The 15,128-nt window shown below is 41.0% G+C and overlaps 1 protein-coding gene and 1 non-coding gene across 4 annotated transcripts in view; both read left to right on the forward strand.

Moving 5' to 3' along the window:
* Positions 1–204: 204 nt before the first annotated feature.
* The window catches only part of MRPS31 (mitochondrial ribosomal protein S31), a 28,147-nt gene continuing 13,223 nt past the window's right edge, over positions 205–15,128 (forward strand). The window contains exons 1-6 of one of the 3 annotated variants that reach the window (XM_069601480.1): positions 205–1,908; positions 2,204–2,413; positions 6,607–6,891; positions 11,016–11,171; positions 11,914–12,054; positions 14,569–14,648. In XM_069601480.1, the coding sequence (XP_069457581.1) occupies positions 1,784–1,908; positions 2,204–2,413; positions 6,607–6,891; positions 11,016–11,171; positions 11,914–12,054; positions 14,569–14,648 (997 nt within the window). In that variant the 5' untranslated portion in view covers positions 205–1,783. Of the gene's footprint in view, positions 2,080–2,203; positions 2,414–6,606; positions 6,892–11,015; positions 11,172–11,913; positions 12,055–14,568; positions 14,649–15,128 lie in introns of all 3 variants that reach the window. The other 2 variants (XM_069601482.1, XM_069601481.1) reach the window with 2 other exon arrangements.
* Positions 14,674–14,805, forward strand: LOC138447020 (small nucleolar RNA SNORA71). Its single transcript, XR_011259654.1, has one exon. It is a non-coding gene; the product is annotated as a small nucleolar RNA SNORA71 (small nucleolar RNA).

The following is a 15,128-nucleotide window of genomic DNA, read 5'->3' on the forward strand; positions in this document are numbered from 1 at the left end:
GTTGATTTACCGCCTCTTGCCAAAGGCTTTCGGCTCTGGAAAGTGCATTTCAAGGGGATAGGGAAGGAAATGACCAGTGAATCAACACCAGAGAAAAGGAGGAGGAAAACATTTTCTTCTAGGCCATGCTTTTGTTGCTTTCATAAATGATTGCTCTGGACAGTTGCACAAGTTACCGTTTTTCAAAGGACAGGTCTATTTTGTTTTTCTTAGAATGTACTGAATTTTTCTTACAGTTTAATTTGTGGCCAGTTAGAACTGATGCTGGGGGGGATTGGGGGCAGGAGGAGAAGGGGATGACAGAGGATGAGATGGCTAGATGGCATCACTGACTCGATGGACGTGAGTCTGAGTGAACTCCGGGAGTTGGTGATGGACAGGGAGGCCTGGCCTGCTGCGATTCATGGGGTCGCAAAGAGTCAGAGGCGACTGAGCGACTGAACTGAACTGAACTGAGAACTACTCTATTAATTATCTTTATTGTGGTAAACATTTCATAACGTATGTGAGCCAAATCATTACACTGCACACCTTAAACTTAATGCTGAGTGTCAATTATATCTCAACACAACTGGAAGAAAAACAAACAACCTCACAGCCAAACAATACAGTGTATTTCTTGTAGGCAGAAGAAAAAAAAAAAAAAGGAAAGCATCCTTGAGTGTACTGTACTTAGCATTGTCATAAGGGTTCTGCCAGGGTTAGTGGATCTTAGTAAGATCTGCTCAACGTTTACAGCATCACACACACAAAAAATCCCCTAGCAATCTTGATTCTTTTTTGAAGTGGCAGGGAAAATGTTGATGTTAATATTTCAACGGAGGGCTTCCCAGGTGGCGCTAGTGGTAAACCGCCTTGCCAATGCAGGAGGGGTGGTGGGGTGGTGGTAATCCCTGGGTTGGGAAGATCCCCTGGAGGAGGGTATGGCTACCCACTACAGTATTCTTGCCGGGAGAATCCCATTAACAGAGGAGCCTGGCGGACTCATAGGGTCGCAAAAGCCGAACACGACTGAAGCGACTTGGCATACACACACACTATTCAACCGACACTATGGGATTCTAAGCTAGAGGTTTCCATGTGACCTAAAAGCTGGCTTTTTTTTTTTTTTCATGACTCATGGGCTTCCAGATTGTGGAACCCCTCATCTCTTCTGGGTCACTGTTCACCGCCTTCATAAAGGGCAGAAAAGGCCACATCTCTCTGTTGCATCTTTTTTTTCAATCTCTCAGGCCATTTTGGATAAATGAAACATATGATTTACGTTTTGACTCTCTGTCAAAAACAGAGACTGAAAAGAATTACTAATTTACCGGACCGCATGCCCACCGTAACTTGGCTTTTTAACCGTCTTGGCCGCCATGGATCATTTTGAGAATACTATGATAAACGCTGCGACCGTTCATCACCGAGAGTCGAGCTCTTGTCCCCAGACGCCGCACCCTGGGGTCAGTTCTGCGCTTCATCGGCAGCATCTGCACAGTCGATCGCTTTCTCCACTCCCAGCTGGGAGATCAGGGTCCCCCCACCCTTTGCGCCGCACCCTCGCTGATCTCAGTTGACTCCACCTCTGGGACCAAAATCTCTGTGGGGCGCAGTCGCCTGCAGGCAGCGGCTAGGCTCCGGGCGAATCCGGAACATAATTACTCTCCCCTTGTTGTCCGCCGGAACGCTACGGGAGAGGCGCGCGCCGGGCCGGGGGACGGAAGCGGGATCCGGGGGGGCGTGTTTGGTAGAGAACGCGTCGTCCGCAGGTGTCCCTAGTGGTGTTCGTTTCTCGGAGATGTTCTCGAGGGTCTCGGCGGTCCTCCCTTTTCGCCCCCTTTCCCAGCTCCCTCTGTGCTCCGCAGGCCCGGAGGCATCGGCAGCCATCGTTGTGCCCCTCGCTTCTTCGCACGGAACTGTCAGGTACCGCGTTTCCACGCTGGTGGGCCCGCAGGTCTTCAGGCACCCCTTGTCCCTGCTCCGGCACGTTCAAGTTTAATCTTTCTCCGGCGTCCTGGGGTTCGTGTTATGACCCGCGAGAGCTTAGAAGCCGCCGCTTTAACTCTGAGCAAGGGAAAATCCCAGAAAGATAAGGTGACTTGCCCAAGGTCATAGCGTGCATGGGGAACAGCTGCCGTCACAGGCCTGGGCCGCTGCCCTGTGCGCTACCACCTACCGCCCCTCATCTCTCTTCCCGCTTCTCCCCTCATTTATCCAGGTTCCAGAAAGCGAAATTCTTTTGTTTTATGTGCTTTTTTTTTCAAACCTCCCAAGACTGTGATGGTCTTATTCCTACCTTCATAATTGAAAGCGCTGATCTTTATGCCAGCACTGGGGTTATGCCCCGAATACACAATCCTGCCGTCGCAGAGCTTAGAGTTCCACCAAGTAGGCAGTTCAACTATAGTGGAGTAATCGCTGAGATAATGTGAGTAGCGCAGAATACGGCAGAATTCGTCGAACAGGTAATAGCTGGATGAGCAGAGACGCCTGTCCGTTGTAGGGGAGGTTCAGGGTGTCCTTTCTGGAAAAAAGTCTGGTAAAATCTGAAGGGGGCCCGAGGGTTTGAGTTAGCCAGGCAAGAAAAAGATTTGCAGCATCAGTTCAGTCCAGTTGCTCAGTCGTGTTCGACTCTTTTCCACCCCATGAACCGCAGCACGCCAGGCCTCCCTGTCCATCACCAACTCCTGGAGTCCACCCAAACTCATGTACATTGAGCTGGTGATGCCATCCAACCATCTCATCCTCTATCTCCTCCTGCCTTCACTCTTTCCAGCATCAGGGTCTTTCCAATGAGTCAGTTCTTTGCATCAGGTAGCCATAGTATTGGAGTTTCAGCTTCAGCATCAGTCCTTCCAATGAATATTCAGGACTGACTTCCTTTAGGATGGATTGGTTTGATCTCCTTACAGTCCAGCGGACTCTCAACAGCCTTCTTCAGCACCACAGTTCAGAAGCATCAATTCTTCGGTGCTTGGCTTTCTTTATAGTCCAACTCTCACATCCATGCATGACTACGAGAAAGTTAGGTCGGACTAGAGTTTTATTATTTTAGTGTTATGCAGTTACTATTAAAATACTAGTTATTATTTGTTTAGTGTTGTACAGAATGCTAAAACTACCGCACAATTGCACTCATCTCACACGCTAGTAAAGTAATGCTCAAAATTCTCCAAGCCAGGCTTTGGCAATACTTGAACCGTGAACTTCTAGTTGTTCAAGCTGGTTTTAGAAAAGGCAGAGGAACCAGAACTCAAATTGCCAACATCTGCTGGATCATGGAAAAAGCAAGAGAGTTCCAGAAAAACATCTATTTCTGCTTTATTGACTATTATGCCAAAGCCTTTGACTGTGTGGATCACAATAAACTGGAAAATTCTGAAAGAGATGGGAATACCAGACCACCTGACCTGCCTCTTGAGAAACCTATATGCAGGTCAGGAAGCAACAGTTAGAATTAGACATGGAACAACAGACTGGTTCCAAATAGGAAAAGGAGTACGTCAAGGTTGTATATTGTCACCCTGCTTATTTAACTTCTGTGCAGAGTACATCATGAGAACGCTGGGCTGGAAGAAGCACAGGCTGGAATCAAGATTGCCAAGAGAAATACCAGTAACCTCAGATATGCAGATGACACCACCCCTCTGGCAGAAAGTGAAGAGGAACTAAAAAGCCTCTTGATGAAAGTGAAAGAGGAAGTGGAAAAAGTTGGCTTAAAGCTCACCATTCAAAAAACGAAGATCATGGCATCTGGTCTCATCACTTCATGGGAAATAGATGGGGGAACAGTGAAAACAGTGTCAGACTTTATTTTTTTGGGCTCCCAAATCACTGCAGATGGTGATTGCAGCCATGAAATTAAAAGCCGCTTACTCCTTAGAAGGAAAGTTATGACCAACCTAGAGAGCATATTCAAAAGCAGAGACATTACTTTGCCAACAGAGATCCGTCTAGTCAAGGCTATGGTTTTTCCGGTGGTCATGTATGGACGTGAGAGTTGGACTGTGAAGAAAGTTGAGCACCGAAGAATTGATGCTTTTGAACTGCGGTGCTGGAGAAGACCCTTGTGAGTCCCTTGGACTGCAAAGAGATCCAACCAGTCCATCCTAAAGGAGATCAGTCCTGGGTGTTCATTGGAAGGACTGATGCTGAGGCTGAAACTCCAATCCTTTGGCCACCTCATGTGAAGAGTTGACTCATTGGAAAAGACTGTGATGCTGGGAGGGATTGAGGGCAGGAGAAGGGGCCAACAGAGGATGAGATGGCTGGATGGCATCACCGACTTGATGGATGTGAGTTTAAGTGAACTCCAGCAGTTGGTGATGGACAGGGAGGACTGGCGTGCTGCGATTCTTGGGGTTGCAAAGGGTGGGACACGACTGAGCGACTGAACTGAATGATACATACATGATTTTCCTGGAATAATATAGGTTACTTTCAGTAGTGCTAGAGCAGTGTTGGAAGAAAACACTGAAGCACAGGTTATATGAGATTCAGTCTCCTGATTGTCACCTTTCTGTTATGATACCTTCAGTGTTAATTTGACTTTCACATGGGAAATCGTAATTAGCGTTTTCCTGAATTCATAGGTACCACATGTTGAGTATTATATTGAGGCTCCTGTGTACTAATTATAAGAATACTGATTATGCGGTTGGTTTTCATTCTGATTTTTAAGTTGTTCGATGTGTTAGCCTCTGACAGTTTTATGAGCAGATCAAGAGTTTCTTTCAGCATTTTTGGAAGAAGCCATTTTCTCTTTCATTAAAGGGTTTCATAAAGGGCTTGCCCGATGGCTCAGCGGTAAGAAATTTGCCTGCAGTGCAGAAGATGCAAGAGACTTGCGTTCAATCCCTGGGTTGGGAAGATCTCCTGGAGGAGGGTATGGCAACCCACTCCCGTATTCTTGCCTGGAGAATCCCATGGACAAAGGAGCCTGCCGGGCTTTAGTCCATAGGGTCGCAAAGAGTTGAACAGGACTGGAATGACTGAGCAGGCACACAGTAAGCTACCACTTACTAGCTGTGAAAACTTGAGATACTGTTTAACCCATTGTCTTATGCTGTTTCTTGAGATCAGTGGCACCAAGTCTTGATTAAATGCAGATCCTTGGGCCTGATTCCAGACTTACCAACTGAGAATGTCAGGAATCCATGTTTTAAATAAGGTCCCTTTTTGATTCATATAACCTCTAGAGGTTAAGAACCACTAATTTAACCTATTTGGGCAGCAGCTTCTTCTGTAATGTGGAAAAATATAATAAGACAGCCTGTCCTGTAAGATTGTAAGGATTAAATGACATAGTAACGTGGCTACTCAGATGTGGTCCTCTGACAGGCAGCATCAGCATTACTTGGGAACCTGTTAGAAATGCAGACTACAAGTCCCTCCCCAAATCTGCTGAATCAGAATTGTTGGTAGAACCAAAGAATCTGTGTTTCAGTAAGTCCTCTAGGTAGTTATTAAAGTTTGTGAAAGTGTTCTAGCCTATTAGCTTCATGAAAGTAGGGACCTTGAGATTCTTATTTACTAATGTATCATCAGTGCCTAGAATAGTGCCCAGCACAGAGTAGATATTCACTATATTTAATCAATGACTTTCATAGGTTATACCCTGTTACCAAGACTAGCACATTCACTAGTTTTTAAGGTGCTTCAATATTAACTATATTAAAAGGTTCTTAATGCCACAAAATATAAAATTAGACATTTGGGTTCCTTAGACATTTGGGAAATCTTTTTCTGCATGGAATAGATGGGATAGTTTGTGTTGTTCTTTTTCATAAATGAATCTATAAAGAAGAAAGCAGAATGGCAACTCTAGCCACTAAATATTCTTTTTTTTCTGTCCCATTTTAGCTTAGTTTACAAAGAGTGATTGGTTAAATGACATTGGTAGCTCAAGTGAGAAAGTTGAAAAGATTAGAATCATAGCCAGGAATTTTTTTTTTAAGAAAGTAACCTTTGTTATTGATAGAAGTTTCTTTATTTCATAGTGTTTAATTGTGAGATATTCTTATGTCAGGTTAAGAACAAGAACTAGGCAGTCTGTTAGTTTCGGGTTTAAGAATAATACATTGAAATTTATTAACCATGTCAGTGGTTTGCAAAGTTTTTAGTGTTACGGAACACATAGACAGTGATATTTGTATTAATACCAAACCTTGAGGTAAATGGAAGGAGGCAACAGACAGGCACTCCAGGAGCTGCTGGCCCCGAATAGCCTTTGCTGGGCTCAGGTGGGCAGCATCTCAGCACACCTGTAACTTACTTGTGCTCACCAGTGTGTCTTAGGCCTTAGTGAGCTCTGAGCTACATGGCCTTGGGTAAGTTACATCTCTGGTTCCCAGTTTCCTTATCTGCAAAATGGGGGTAATACCTGCCTTATGGAGTTGATGTGGGTGTGAGAAAATATACATAAAATGTTGCACATAACTAGGCACACAGTATGTGTTCAAGAAATGTTAAGTGCTGTTCTTATGGTTGCTAACAACAAGAATAAGCAAAAGGGAAGGGTTTGAACTGAAAGAAATTTAAATCCACTGAAGCAATGTTTTGAGCCCTGGCTCTGTTATTTTGCATTATATTTCCATTTTTTTTTTCCTTTGATCTTTTCAGGACAAAAAGTAATAGCCAAAGATATTTTGGCACTAACAGCGTGATCTGTAGCAAGAAAGATGATAAGTCTGTTCCAGCCTGTGAAATTTCCAAAGAAACGGAGAACCAACAGAGTATAAAGGAGAATAAGAAAAAAGACTTGGTAAATATTATTAAGGGCATGAAAGTTGAATTAAGCACAGTAAATGTACAAACAACAAAGCCACCCAATAGAGGACAACTTAAAAGTTTGGAAGCTGCAATTGGCAGACTTCAAAAATCTCCAGAAGATGCCCCCAGAAAGAGGTAAATGGAATTGCAATTCGAATTTTTTTTTTTAAGTAATTTTGGAAACTCCAGTAAACTTTTTCTTTCAGAAAAAAAAATTTTTTTAGAGTACATTGGAGGTATGGAATTAATGAAGACTGAACATTAGTTTGTAAACACAGAGACTAATAATTACATGAGAAATAAAATAAGTGGATATCTGTGTAGAGTCTAGAGAGAGGGAAAGAATAGTGATCTAATTGAGAATTCCACATTCTTTTACATATTTATTAATTGAGAATTCCACATTCTTTTACATATTTATCAGTTGTTAACCACATTTAATTGCTTTAAGCTGTTTATTACATTATTTACGTCCTGATTTGAAGGTAGCTTTCTATCTCTGGAAGACTTCTTTATTTGTAATTTCATTAAAAAATTCCACTTAGGGTAGAATTTTGGCACGTTAATTACAGCTGTTTTATATGACTTCCTTTGCAGTAATTCCAGGGCTCTCAGCTTATGTGGTTTCTTAAAAGTATTACAATTCCTTGTGCTTGTCAAAAGAGTATAATTTACTGAATTTAAGTACAGTCATGATATTTTAGCATTTTGTTGTAGTTTCTATGTCAAGATTTTGTTTTAGTTATATATAAGTATATAAATAATGATTGCACCAACGACATCATCAATAAGAAATGTGGCTGTAAGATCCCTATCTGTCACTTAGCAGAATAAACAGATAATACAGATTTCTGTACTCAGAGTGACTGAACACTTTTAATTAATTTTTATTACAGTTGCTTTTCAATGTTGTATTAGTTTCTGTTGTACAGGAAAATAAATCAGCCATATATATACCTATATCCCCTCCCTTTTGGACTTCCTTCCTATTCAGGTCACCATGACTTAACATTTTAATGGAATTGTTTGATTTCTATATTGTATCAAAACTACCACTGGAAGGCATAACTAGGTAGAGAGTAAGCTAATTCAAACAGGAAATGCCTGTAATAAGTATCTTCTCCTTTTTAGAAACAATGTAAAACAAATTAAAATATATATACATATAATTAGATAATATTCAAATACACATTTTAAAATATTTATGAAGAATGAGGGTTTTTCCCATTTCCAGACCTGCTTATGATCCCTTTTGCTTTTTTATTATAATTTAGTTAACTGTTAATGAAGTGGTTCAGATATGTTGATTGCTTTGCAGAGATTCAGTGAGTGAAAAGTGAAAGTGAAAGTCTCTCATATGTATCCGACTCTTTGTGACCCCATGGACCATACAGTCCCTGGAATTCTCCAGGCCAGAGTACTGGTTGCCTTTCCCTTCTCCAGGGGATCTTCCCAACCCAGGGATTGAACCCAGGTCCCCCGCATTGCAGGCTAATTCTTTACCAGCTGAGCCACAAGGGAAGCCCAAAAATACTGGAGTGGGTGGCCTACCCCTTCTCCAGTGGATCTTCCCGACCCAGGAATTAAACCGGGGTCTACCTGCATTGCAGGCGGATTCTTTACCAACTGAGCTATGAGGGAAGAGATTCAGTAATTTAAAAAATTGCTTTCCAGTTAGGTATGAATGAGACAAGCATAAAAGGAGAATTCTGTGCTCAGACTGCTTTGTGTTTTAAGGGATTCCAGATGCACAGATCCTCTGGACTGTCCTGATGGCTCAGAATCCGCCTGCCAGTGCAGGAGACTCAGGTTCAATCCCTGGGTCAGGAAGGATCCCCTGGAGGAGGAAATGGCAACCCACTCCAGTTACCTTGCCTGGAAAGTCCCATGGATAGAGGAGCCTGGCGGGCTGCAGTCCATGGGGCTGCACAGAGTCGGACACGACTGAGCGAGTAACATAGACAGATGCACAGAACTAGGTTAATCGCTGTCTTTGATTCATGATGCACTGTCATTGCTTCGTGCATGGCCTGCTTTTAGCTTCTTTATTTGTATTATGTACTGAAACCTGTGCACATCTATATAGATACCGTGGATGTGTAACTATTGCCCCCAAAGTTAGCAGCATAAAACAGCCATTTTTTTAATGCTTATAAATTCTGTGGGTCAGCAGTGTGGATGGAGCAGAACGAAGAAGGTTAATCTCCACCCCACAATCTCTGAGGCCTCAGCTGGAAGACTCGGAAGTTCAGGAGCTGGAACCATCTGTGGGTTTGCTCAGTCTGGTCTGGCAGTTGATACTGGCTGTTAGCTGATACCTTAGCCAGAACTGTTACAGAAACACCTGTGTGTGGCCTGGGCCTCCTCACTGCATGGTGGCTGGACCCCGTCTTCATCCTCCCATTAGTAACCTTCTGTCCTGAGGCAGCCGCTGTTCTGATTTTTTTTTTCCCCGCCTTAATTTGGGGAGTGTCCAGAGAGAAAGTGAGCCCCTAGGAATTGTGTAGTTTTTATGACCTAGCCTTCAACACTGTTACTCTCGTTCCTGTTCCATACTGATTTTTGAAGGCTTTGTGCTTTTTAATCACAGCAGCTGCTGGAGAACCGTCTTTACAAAGATACAGTGACATAGAAAGGAATGTGGTAGTCTAATGTTAAAGCTGTGAACTACCTTGACTTAGTAGTTCACAGTCGCTGACAGACATGGCTGATATTTCCCTGTGGTACTCTGGGGTGCCTTAGGGCACAGTTTGGGAACCAAGGTCCAGGTCTGTATTGAGCTCCCTGTGAGAGGCCCTGGGACCACATCTTTAAGTTTCTTAGAATTCCTGTTGTCTGAAAGGCACTCTAAGGCATCATCTTAAATCTTTCTATAAGATCTTAGATTTTTACAGTCATGCCCACAGCTTTGGAGCCAAATATATCATGAAACCTAATAAGAGCCCTGGTGGGCACAGTGGTAGCCAAAATTTCTGTCTCCTACGTTAACTAATATCCTTGTAACCAACCAACTGCCTGCTCCAGTTTCAGCTACCTGTTCTTTAAGGTCCCCTTTCTTTCAGTTCCAGGTAACACTGACTTACATACAGCTCTCACTCACAGCTTTCTTGAGGGTCTCTTTGAGGCCAAGCTTCAGGGATTTGGGAACCTCAGTTTTCATGTTACACATCATTTCCCGAGATAGAAAGCCAAGTAAAGTAAAACATAATTTCGATCCCACTCATTGAGATGGCAGTTATTTTCGGTGAGTTAAAAAACATAAATAACTTATTTTTTGTAGCTGGCATATTTTTCTGGTAACTTACCCTAATTTCCTGAAGAATAGCCCTTCTTTTTTAGCTTATGGAAAATGTAAAATACAAGGTAAAATCCTATGATGAAGTTTTGGTAGTTACCACATCTTGCCATTCTCGTGTCATCTATACCTTCACTCGCTTTCCATCTCCCACTTGATGATTTATGGTTCCCCCACCCGCTGGGTAAAATTTACATACATTGAAGTATACAGATCTTAGCGGCAGGATATTAACAAATTGATGTGCGCGTGGAACACCCACACTTTCCAAGGTGCAAAGCATTCCCCAGCTTCAGCTTCCCCATCAGTAACCTTCTGTCCTGAGGCAGCTGCCGTTCTGATTTTTTTTTTTCACCTTAATTTGGACTTTTGATATAAGTAGAATCATGCAAGATACACTTTTATTTAATCCAGCTTCTTCCATTCATTTTCATACGTGTGATGGGGGCTGAGTGCTGTTCGTTGCATGGATATGTATCACAGTTTACCTGTTCTGGTGATAGTGCTTTGGGTTGTTTCCAGTTTGGGGGAGATTTTGATGAAAGCTTATATAAACAGGTTTCACGACTTTTATATTTGCTTGTAGTCTGTATTGTTTTTTGAAATAAAATGACATCTAATTTAAAAATCCACAGATTGATCCTTTTTGAGGCTGATCCCTCATCCTTCCACCTTCACATATTGTTCTGAGTTAGTATTGTGCTGCATTAAGGATCCATTAACTTGAACTTTCAGCATTGTAACACTTATTATAAAACTGATACCTCATATTTAAGAATTCTTTTTTTTTTAAGTTTATTGAAGTGTAGTTGATTTACAATATTGTGTTAAGAATCCTTGATTTTGTTAGAAATTGAATGGTACTTTTCGAATGACAAGAAGTTTTTTACCCAGGAAATCAAATCTGACTTTCCACTGAAGTCATGCCTCCCTCTCATTTGTTTTCGGTGTTCTCTTTCTGAAGCAAGTCCCTGAACCCGGAGTTGGTGGCGGCTGCAGCTGCAGTTGCTGACTCTCTCCCTTTTGACAAGCAGACCACTAAGTCGGAGCTGCTCAGGCAGCTCCGGCAGCACGAGGAAGACTCGAAGGCTCAGAAGGATGGAGAGAAACCCAAAATTAGGTTAGTGAGTCAGATAGCCGTGCCAGTGGCACTGATACCACCAAGAGACTGGCTTCACTCATTGCATGCTGAGCAATATACGTAATATATCCATTTGTATATAAAGTATGCCTCGTAAATATTAGCAGTTTGATTTCTGTTATAACTCACATGTTAATAAGGAGGATCACAGTTTTACAAGACCAGCGGAATGGTTGAAACTTCTTTTGAGAAGTTACATAATTCTTGTCCCTGAAAAAGAAGTGGTACATTCAGTAATGTTATTAAAAATAATAAATAATAGAATAAGAATTTCTCTGAGAAGATTTTTTTTTAGGTAAATAATATGCTGATTTTATGCATAATATGATCGCTCATTTTATTTGTATTTGAACAAACGTAAGGCAGCAAATAAAAATGGCTACATTTCAGCTGTAATGCAGCTTTTTAATCTAGGTGATAGGGATAAAAGATACTGATTGTATTTCCACTTCTCTGGATGTGTGACAGTTTCTCATGAGTGACACCTTTAATCATGTTTTGAATGAACATTTCTGAATAGCACTTTTAAAAGACAGAGCAGCAGCAATCTTAGTGGTCTGTGGTATTGATACACAATGTATAGTCTTTTATTTAGACATAACTTTTTTGTTCACTATTAGTACATAGATGTGTAAGAATTATATGAATCTCATGTTTCAGAAAGTTCATTACTCTTCCATAGCTAAAATTTCTAACACACTTGACCTTTCTCTTTTCTCAGTTTCAGTAACATCATATCAGATATGAAAGTTGCCAGATCCTCCACAGCAAGAGCTAGCACACAGCCAGTGCACCAGATTCAGTTTGACGAAGGGGCTGATGATTTTGTTGACCAAGAGAAGATGGCTGATCTGAGAAAAAGGTACTCAGGCTCTGCAGTCTTACTTGATTTGTTGAACTATCGATTTACTCTGTTGCCGTGTATATTCTTGCTGTTGGGTATCTGAGCGTCACAGATACATTTATATCTGTCTCCATAGTCTCTGCTTACCATCTCCTAGAAAGGGAAAGATGTACTGGGTTTAGCAGCCTTCCATTTTCTATCTCGTAAATCAAAATGGGCCCCGCCTCACATTTACCCTGATTAGCGGTCTCCTGTTTAGAGTAAGTGGAGCTGACCAAACTCTGAACAAACGAATGTTTTGTGAGAAGCATTATTTTTCATTCTGATGAAGCATGTTCATGTAGCCTTTACCTTTTTCTAGAATCATCTTTCTTCACACCTCAGAGAAAGGATCCACCATCAAAAAAAGGAAGATCCATTATAATACCTTTAAGTGGTAGCTTATTTGTGGCAATCTCAATTCGGTAATTTGTAGTTCTTAAAGATGCTAAGCCATGTCTTACATAGTTATTTTATAGTAGAAAGCTGTCTGTGTTTACGTAAAGTTTGTGCTTTTTCTCCTTCAAGCCTTTGAAGTGATGGTTGGGGAGAGAAAGCCGAATATTTAGCATGGTCTGACAAACACTAGCTGAACTTTATAGCAGGATGTGCTTACAATTGGAGTGTTTTCTGTGTGTTGCTTATTCCATGGATTTTGTTCTACATATAATCTCAGGAACCTGAGTTAGCGCCTTCTGGGTATTAAATTATTAATTTATACAAGAGGATTGGAAAAGATGGTCAGCAGTTAATAAAGGAAGTTCAGATGTTATAGTGACTTTGGAAGATTATTTGAATTAAAGTAATTTGTATATCTGTGACATTGAGTGAAGTAGAATGTGTCACTTGGAATTTAACTTAGGATTCCTCCAATAATGACCTATATGGGAATAAAATCTAAAAAAGAGTTGCTATATTTATTTGTATAACTGACTCACTTTGCTGTACAGCAGAAGCTAACACAGCATTGTAAATCAACTACTCAAGTGAAAAAAAATTCCACAAAACACCCTAGAAAACTTCACAAACAAACAGAGCTTCTCCCAAAATATTTAACTGTAGTCATCTTTAAATCAGTCTCCAAGTCAGTCTTCTTTGAAATGATTCCATGCAACTACATCAGAATGCTGTATCATAGGTTGATTTTTAATGATTTGAGCGGTCATCAAAAATTAGAAGGCGACAAGGTGGAAGCTAAAAAAGTAGGGAGGGGGTTTATGTGCTTATAATGCCTGCATTAAAAAGCTGCTTACAGGACTCTAGAATAAGGGGAAGCAATGATACACCAGATTGTTTACCTGCTGTGACTTGGGTTGGAGCAACCTGAGACAACCCAAGCCTCAACTGATTCCTTCCATCAGAAATGGAGAAGTGTGAATCACAAGTGCTGGCTTTGGAGCCACGCTGGCCTGCACCATGCATCTGACTAATTCCGGGACTGGACATCTTTCATAGTCCTCTCAGTCTGTTTGCCTACCTGTGACAGGCTGAATATGACGCCCTAGGGCATGGCTCAAATGGTAAAGAATCTGCTTGCAAGGCAGGAGACCCAGGTTCCATCCCTGGGTCAGGAAAATCTCCTGGAGAAGGAAATGGCTACCCAGCCCAGTATTCTTGCCTGGAGAATCCCATGGACAGAGGAGCCGGTGGGCTACATACAGTCCATGGGGTCCCAAACAGTCTGAGACGACTGAGCTACTAACACTTTTCACTTATCTAATTTTAATATGATATTTTAATTTTTTTCAGTTAGTTTAATTTAGTAGAAAAAAGTAATTTGATCCAGAGAAGAATTCAAAGTTATTTTAAGAGCTAACCTTCCAGTTTATAACCTAGTGTTTAATCTGCTAGGACATTTTTTCAGATAAGAACATGAATTGATGCATAAAGCAGTTGATTAAAACATACAAAGAAAAGTTACCTATTAACTCTGTGACATTAATTTTGAGTTAATTAAATAGTTTTGTAAATAAAGTTAATCATAATTTTAAAATTACAGAACGATCACTTTGCAAGTGGGGATGTTTTGATTTTTCTGTGCAGTCTTTTATAATTATAATTTGTAAAAAGAAGCATGCAGTGTTTTCTACCCTTAAATGAAGACAAATATTGACTTTAACAATTTTTAACTTGGCATATTTTGATATCTTTCCACAACATCAGATTTTCTAAAACCTTAATATGCAATGGAGCAAATAAAAATTGTAGTAAATTAAGCTGACCTTTTCAATTAGGTATTTTGGAAATTAAATAGTTGTAACTGCTTTGCTGTATTATGATGCAAAAATTCAGGTGAATTTATTCCTATTTTTAATTGTCAGTCCTAAAGACGTGGTTTAATTCAAATGTCTGTGTGGGTCAGTGGAATTAATTTTTAATTTTTTTTTTACTTTAAATTTTTATATTGACTTTCATATAAAAGTTTCCTCTCATAAACAGTTTTTGTTGACCATGTATAAAAATATTCATTAAAATAATTTTTTTCTTTTTCAGTTTTAGGAAAAATATATACAAGGGGAAGAGACTTAATATTTTTGAGCTTAAGGCAGTTACTGAAGAGGCACCTGAAACAGGTTTGTTAAGAAAATAAGACTGTTCTGCTGCATCGAAAGTGACCGTGGGCTGCCTGTGCCCTGGCCATTGATCCTGGAGGGAGAGGAGTTGCTGGAAGATCTTTCCCCATGTTTGAAGAGCCTAGCCATCAGTTCCAAATCCTGGAGTTTTCACACACTAGCAAAAAAAAAAAAAAGCAACACTATTTATTTCTCAGGCATGGAAACGTTCTATCTTTGGACAATGTCCTACTTTGATTGTATAATAATCGGGTATTTTGATATTCTATCCTGTCATTGACCATTCATATTCATGTTCAGTCTTGTCTGACTCTTTGCGACCCCATGGGCTGTAGCCCTGCCAAGTTTTGATCGTGGGATTTTTCAGGCAAGAATACTGGAGTAGATTGCCATTTCCTCCTCCAGGGGATTGTCCCAACCCAGGGATCATACCCCCATGTGCTGCATTGCAGTGGATTCTGTGTTCACTGAGCCATCAGG

The sequence above is a fragment of the Ovis canadensis genome, chromosome 10 (assembly GCF_042477335.2).
Source record: "Ovis canadensis isolate MfBH-ARS-UI-01 breed Bighorn chromosome 10, ARS-UI_OviCan_v2, whole genome shotgun sequence".
NCBI lineage: Eukaryota > Metazoa > Chordata > Mammalia > Artiodactyla > Bovidae > Ovis > Ovis canadensis.